We start from the raw sequence: 7,612 nt of genomic DNA on the forward strand, positions 1-7,612 counted from the left end.
AATTAAACATAGTTCAACAGTTGAATTCCCCTTCTTGGTAAGAGCTTTAGTTAGTCTTAGGAATGTTCTGCACAAAAACAACGATGTTAATTATTAGCATCATTTATCAATCCAATACTATCACAAGTCACAAACTGTACAGGTTTATAACTGTACAGGTTTATAAAGATATACTTACTACTCTCTTGAAACAACCAGGACAAACAATTGTTATTACAAATCTCTAAATTAGTTTCCTAAACTTTTGATATATTACATGTATTTCATCAAGCCGTGTTTATGATACAACTACCAATGTAAAGGATTAATCAGGTGATCATGATTTTTCCAAAAAAAGGATCAACTTTGATATAAAACTTTTACTACCTGTGATTCCTATATCAAGTATCAAGCTTACTCGGTTAATTAGTACATCCACAAGTAAACATACTCCAAAAGGTGTTCTTCAGTTCTAGCTTTTCTTATATGAAAAATTCAGAAGGAAAAAAATGATAACTGAAAATACAAGCAAAATGGACATGCAAATCAAGATTAAATATATTAACAATAGGAACATTGATACTGAAATGAGATCTAAAAACAAAACTTTGGTACCTCAATTGATTTTTGATTACTTTAAGTATAGACCTCGGGAATTATCATATGCAACATCAAGGACAAAGAAGTATATAGATCACATGCCCACTGTCAACCTGCTACCTTTATTGCACCAATTTCATCCATTTTTGAAATCTCGTGCTGCAAATTGGTAACAAAACTTGATTTCCATATTACTTAAAAACATACATAAGTACAACATCATACAACTTCAATATATTCAAAGAATAGAAGTGCATCCAAGTTACCTTACGTTTATTGTGCCGATGAGTGTCATTGATATCTTCATCACCTTCATGCCTTCTTTTCTGAAAACGATTAAAAATAGCATGCTGAATTATGTAGATCTTATATTGCCATACGAATGATGCATTAACCTTCATTATATACAAAATTTCATCGGTTAATTCAGCATAATACTTCAACATAAATAACTAATCAAGATGCAACCCACATGGAGAGTTCCAAACACTTCATACAATGGGCTACATATAAGCATAAATAGAAGATAAGATTACTATGAGTTCATACGGCTCTATTGAGTCGACATCAATCGTCGATTTATTGGAGTCTTGACTGATTCTTAGAGCATAAATTAAATTCCAGGCAGGATTTCAAACCCATGGAAATTTGATTCTACATTTTCATGGCGTCTATTATTATTTTTATTTTAGTATTTTTATTTTTTTAACAAAAAAAACTTTTTCCTACTTAAAGGTCGGAGGTCTTCTCGGAAGCAATCTCTTTATCCGTCGAATAAAGAGAGGGATTACTTTCTCTACTCTTGAGAGTGTTTCACTATGGGTGGAGAAATGACTTGTCTTTATTCTCGGATAGGGGAAGGATTGTCTACATCTCACCTCCCCCATTCGTGGTATTGGGTTTTTTTGTTGTTGTTGTTGTTGTTGTTGTATTACTATGAACATGTGTTCTTTAGACCAAAATACGATTAGTAACTAACCTTGTCATCATGTTTCTTTGAGGAATCAGCACCAGAATCATGATGAATGCTTTTGTCCTTTCTTTCTTTATCCTTATCTTTACTTCGCTCTTTATGGCGCTGTTTGTGTTTCTTACGCTCCTTATCTTTTTCCCTGTCTTTATCCTTGTGTTTTTTGTGCTTCTTATCCTTGTCTTTCGATTCACTTTTAGATTTTCCAGCTATAGTAAGAGTTCCCTTCTCTGACTACAGACAATCACAAGGCATATCAGTTGGTATATCACAGCTATGGAAAACACAACATTTATACTCGATCTTTCTTTACTACTAATTACAGCAATATATATATATATATATATATATATATATATATATATATATATATATATATATATATATATAGTGAAAGGATCCCTAGAGAACTAGAGTATGTAGAGAATCCATAGAACCCATAGATTGAACTTCAATCTATGTGGAGATTGAGCTTCAATCTATGAAAAAAAATTAGAATCTGCAAAAAAAAAAAAAAAAAACGTCAATCTGCACGCAGATTGACTCAATCTGCACAAAAAAAAAGTCAATCTGCACAGAAAAAAGTCGATCTGCAAAAAAAAAACGCAGATTGACTCAATCTGCACGCAGATTGACTCAATCTGCACGCAGATTGAATCAATCTGAATAAAAAAACAGAAAAAAGTCGATCTGTAAAAAAAAAAAAAACTGGAAAAAATCGTCAATCTGCACGCAGATTGACTCAATCTGCACGCAGATTGACTCAATCTGCAAAAAAAAAAAAAAAATGTGAATCTGCAGCAGATTTACTGAATCTGCAAGAGTTCCATGGGTTCTCTACTACCTTTGGTTCTCCATGGATCCTCACCCTATATATATATATATATATATATATATATATATATATATATATATATATATATATATATATATATATATATATATAGTGAAATGACCCGTGAAACCACGAGTTTGTTTAAACGAAACAGTTTAATGATATGTTTTAGGTATTAAGCGAACGTAAACTTTAAAGTCATCTAGTTTAATGACCCGTAGAACCACACAATCCGACTAAGAAAAACTCGTCAGCTGAACATTTCATCAAACACTTAAAATGGTACTCCTATTAAACAATTCACATCAAATCATAAAAGATAATATTGGTTGTCATTTATTGTGAAAGTGTAAATTAAAATATAAATTTAGAATTAGTTTCCTTATGCTTGCTTTTATACCTTCTCATACTCAATTCAAAATAATTAATTAAAATAATTTAATTTTAATAATTAAAATAATTATTAATAAGATTTAATTATAATAATTAATAAATAAGATTTAATTTTAATTCAAAATTATTTAAATTAATGACATCACTCACCATGCTTAGATTTTTTTCTTTTATTTTTTGATTTTTTTTTTTACAAAAGATTTAGCCTAATAATGACATCATAATTTTAGGATTTTAATAGAAACTGTAGATTACTTACTGATGGCAGTTCAACAGGAGGAGCAGTTTCCCTCAACTGAAAGGCTTCACTCAGGGTGTCAAAGTCAAACGGTTGCATGCGTGTGTTTGCGTCCCTTAAGAACGATGTATTCTGAATGAGCTGATCCAACTGCATCCCTTCACCTTTCCTAACTTCTGGGTCCCCCACAACATTATGTGGGTAATGTGTATCCAAAATTGACAAAGGAAGTGATTCCTTGCAGAAGAAATTATGATGAGGTAACAACTTATAATGACTTGTAAGATCAACAGCACCAGTAAGTTCCCTAGGCCCTATACCAAAAAGACATAAAGCTTACTATTTACTACAGAATGACTATAACATATTGCTTTTAGAATTAACCATAAAGACACTAAGCCATTGGTAAGAGAAAATCACTTGAATTTCCAAACTTTTTGCTTTCAGGATCCATCATTCAGTATCTTGTATGAGTATACGCCGTCATTACCTAAAAAGAATAATTAATATTTTAAAAGTCATTCTGATTCTACACCTTCACTCGCATTCGTTAAAGAAACACAGTTTAACATTATTATGGTGAAAGGTGTACTGTAAACTCCTCATTGAGGATGATAAGTGCGCTTAATTTGTTACATACTGTTGAACTAGTTAGGAATGATTGAGATACTTAGGGCATTTTATTTTTATTCTCTTTATAAATACAAACGGCTTAGCCTTGCCAGTCAATCAAAATAGATTAAAGAAGTACTCTGTATACTAGAATTCTCTCTCTGCTACGTCTTCATCTTTGGATATTAACTGATTCTAAACCCTATAGATCATGTATCCACACACACAAACCAATAATGAACAACCTTGAAATTGAAAAGACAAAATGCAATCAACTTCTGTAAGGTTTTCAAGAACTGAAACTGACAGAAATTTCAAATTTTAAAGTCTAATAAATCCCCTTATTTACCTTTGCTTCCGGCAATTGAATATACAAATTCTAACAAATTAGACCCTAAACGCAAGCTAACTGAACAATTTAAACAACTAGTTTCCTAATTCAACCCTGAATATTATATCACACTAAACTGCATATAATCACTACGGACCCTGACTTAGCTGCCGTAAAAAATAATAATAATATAAAAAAATAACTGTTTCTTTTAGTATTGATGTACAATTTTGTCATGCAAGGAACAGATTGTGAACCGCACAGCTCAAATTCGATCAACTCGCGACAGATTCATTTCACGATTAGGCCAGATTGATTTAATTAAGTACGGAAATAGCAAAAAAATAGACCCGTGAAATTGAGTTTTTTTTTTTTTTTTTACAAAACAGGATAGGATATGTTTAATTATTAAGTGAGTGTAAATAGTAAAGTTATTCAGTTTAATGAATTGTGAAACCAATATTATTTTTACAAATATATTACTATACTTAATTTGGTCATAATAAATGTATATTTATTCGGTAAATATTCAAATGAAATCAACTTTTAAGTTGAGATCCAAGGGATCAATCAGAGTGCGACACGTGGCGCGATAATCACATGTGATTAAAAAAAAATTGAAAAAAAAAAAATTTTAAAAAAATTTTAAATTTTTTTTTCGATTTTTTTTTCAATCACATGTGATTGAATTTTAACATACAGCAAATCACATGTGATTCTGCATGCCAATCACATGTAATTGTAAAACCCAATCACATGTGATTCTGTTTGTCAAATCCAATCACATGTGATTGAAACAAATTTTATTTAGTAAAATGACGAATTTCAGTAAATTTGTGCTAAAACCTTTAAGCACCAAGTTTTTGATCAAAACTTGATCAAATCACCAAATTAAAGTCTGAAAATTTGAAGATATGATCACGAAACGCTAACAAACTTAATAAAATCGCCGAATTAAAATCTGTTTCCTGTTGAAATTTTTGTTTGAAAAAAAAAATTTAAATTTTTTTTGAAATTTTTTAGGGTGTGTTTGTTTACTTCTTAATGGAATGGTTCAGTACTGAATGCTGAACCATTCAGCATTCAATGCGTTTGTTTCTGACCTCTGAATGACATATGGTGCTGAATGGTTCAAAATTTAGCTCTGAACCATTCAGAGCAGAAACACTCTCTTAACCATTAAGAGCCAAAATTTTCTGTAATATTGTCCTGAAATCATATCCTGATCACTTAACTAACAAATATATTAAATTTTTTATTAATGTAACACGTTAATAAGTTAGTTTTACTCAGTTCATATCGTTCATTCTAAATGATTATCAAACAGCTTATTTTCATTCAGAATAAACTTTATTCAGAGGCTCTGAACCATTCAGATTCTAAACCATTCAGCACTAAATCATTCAGTTTTATTAAACGCACCCTTAGTGGGGAAAAATATAGAGACTAAATCATCAATTTTGAACAAATCACATGGACTATCCTTGTAATTTTGTAAATAGGGAGTTGTCAAAAGTGTAGTATTTTTCAGGGATGGAGTGTAAAATAAACAAGATAATTAGTTGACAAGTAGATTAAAAACAGATTGAGATACCAGGAAGGAAGAGACTTCGCAATTAGGAAGTACAACACCAAGGGGAAGAATCACTTTTTCTTCTAAATTAATCAAGACTATAAATCTTTTTTGGTTGCAATAAATACAATAAAACCCTAATTTCTCCCATACTCACCCTTTTTCTTCATCAGTTGCACAATTTTGATTCTAATTTCTAAGGTAAGTTTTTCTTCTGCTGCTTTATTGCATGATCATTATTATGATCTAATAACTTTCGTTAAGGTTTTTACAGGGTTTCTATGTACTTGCAATTTGATTTTTGATGATTATATGTTACAGTAGTAAACGATTTAAAGCATCTTTTTAAAAAATGAATGCAATTGGTGCAACTCTTTGCCACATCATTTTGTACATATGTTTCTGTAAAATTAAAGAAAGTGTAACATTTCTCATACATTTATAAGTTTATCTGATATGATTGCAAATTTGATTGAAACTAGATGATTAAAAAAAAAAATTATTGATTGAAACTAGATGATGATAAAAAAAAAAAAAAAAAAAAAAAAAAAAAAAAAAAAAAAACTGAAAAGGTGCTGTTTTGCTGGGGTGCAAGTTAATTTGCATAAAAAGTAATGTTGTTTGGATGAAGGTAATTACTAATTAGGAAAGTTGATAGTTGGGTCAAATTTCAGTTTTTGTTTGGGAAACATTTTACTCCTCCTATGTATCAATAATTTGCACATCAAGAGACACCTTTGTAGCCATAAAAGTTTTGGGGTCTATAGTGTTTGGTATTATTGATAAGGTTTTAAGGGTTAGGCATTTTTTGGTGTGTTTTACTTTTACATAAGAGCTGTTTCTCGAAAGGACAATTACTCGATAAGGCATATAGGCAATTCGTGTTCGGTTTTATAACCTATAATAAAGTAAAGTAATGCACAAGGGGTAATGTACTACTTCTAGTAGTTTGTTTTTTGAAAAATACTTTATGGTCGATACGATTTGCCATGTTGTTTTCATTCTTCACGTTTTAATATTATTTCCTCTTCATTATGATCCCTCTGAATTGTGTTTATTGGTATTCAGGTTTAGTGTTATGCTTTTCCATTATCTATGGCTTATCCTGGTGTCCTGAACTCGGTATACGCTGTTGCTGTCTGGATTGTTTCGTACGCTTTTGTTGCCATTATTGGGTTATTTCAGATCTCAAGTTTCATCAGTTCTTCTATTTTCAATCGATAAAGCACGTTAAATAGTTTATGGGTTATGCACAACTGATGATATGTCTTGCTTGAAGCAAAAGGTGATTTTGTGTATTTTTTTTTTTTGTTTTTTTTTTTTTTTGTTCTGTTCTTGTTGAACCACTATGGTAACAGAAATCACTATGCAGAGTTTATGTTTCAATATATCATTCCCCAATTTTGTGTTTCATATTTCGTTTCTTTCAGCGTCAGTCGATTGTAATAATGGTGATAGGAAAGTAAACTGCCTACAACTTAAACAGTATAAAAAATGACTAGTAACATAGATTTTCATACATCACTCGTGTCACCCCGTTGTTATAAATTGTTCTGTCTTTTCTTGTTTGTATGAATATGTGTCATTGGGCAACCGCTTTTTGGTTGCTAATTGATGTTACAAAGATAATAACTCGATCTCTTGTTCTGCTTTCAGCATGTTAAACAACGAAGATTTTGAGTTAGAAGAATTTGTGTCCAGGGAGTTTATTACGTTGGTGAAGCTCCATTTGAGATGTCATCAAAGTGTGTTTGTATTTTCAGTATGAGTTGTGTTTATCTGCGTCCGTTATAGTACCCTGTCCTATGTGAAGCTTTACTTATTCCAATAAATTTTAGAGGGTTTATTCGTTGATTTGGGTCATGTATTTCGAACGGGTCTATATGATCATGTTGACATTAACCTACAAGTATTTTGTCTCAGCTTGATATAATAAAAATGATATCTCTATTGCAAGTTTGCAACTGATGATACAACAAAACTCTTCATCTCATTTTGCAAACGGGTAATAAACACAAACTGATGAATATTGGATGTCTTGATTTTAGATTTGTAGCTTTACATTTGAAAATATTAATAAA

At 30.7% G+C, this 7,612-nt stretch overlaps 1 protein-coding gene across 2 annotated transcripts; it reads right to left on the reverse strand.

Annotated features, from left to right (window-relative positions):
• Positions 1-687: 687 nt before the first annotated feature.
• On the reverse strand, positions 688-3,472 carry LOC139855963 (probable mediator of RNA polymerase II transcription subunit 19b). Of its 2 annotated transcripts, none has more exons than XM_071845201.1 (5): positions 3,436-3,472; positions 3,037-3,329; positions 1,559-1,783; positions 846-905; positions 688-738 (listed from the first exon to the last, which is right to left on the reverse strand). In XM_071845201.1, exons 1-5 carry the CDS (start codon positions 3,470-3,472, stop codon positions 688-690), a joined length of 666 nt encoding a protein of 221 aa, XP_071701302.1. The 2 variants fall into 2 exon arrangements, with proteins under 2 accessions (XP_071701302.1, XP_071701303.1); XM_071845202.1 differs by having other exon boundaries at positions 3,037-3,331; positions 3,441-3,469.
• Between the last annotated feature and the right edge of the window lie 4,140 nt (positions 3,473-7,612).

The sequence above is a fragment of the Rutidosis leptorrhynchoides genome, chromosome 6 (genome assembly GCF_046630445.1).
Source record: "Rutidosis leptorrhynchoides isolate AG116_Rl617_1_P2 chromosome 6, CSIRO_AGI_Rlap_v1, whole genome shotgun sequence".
NCBI lineage: Eukaryota > Viridiplantae > Streptophyta > Magnoliopsida > Asterales > Asteraceae > Rutidosis > Rutidosis leptorrhynchoides.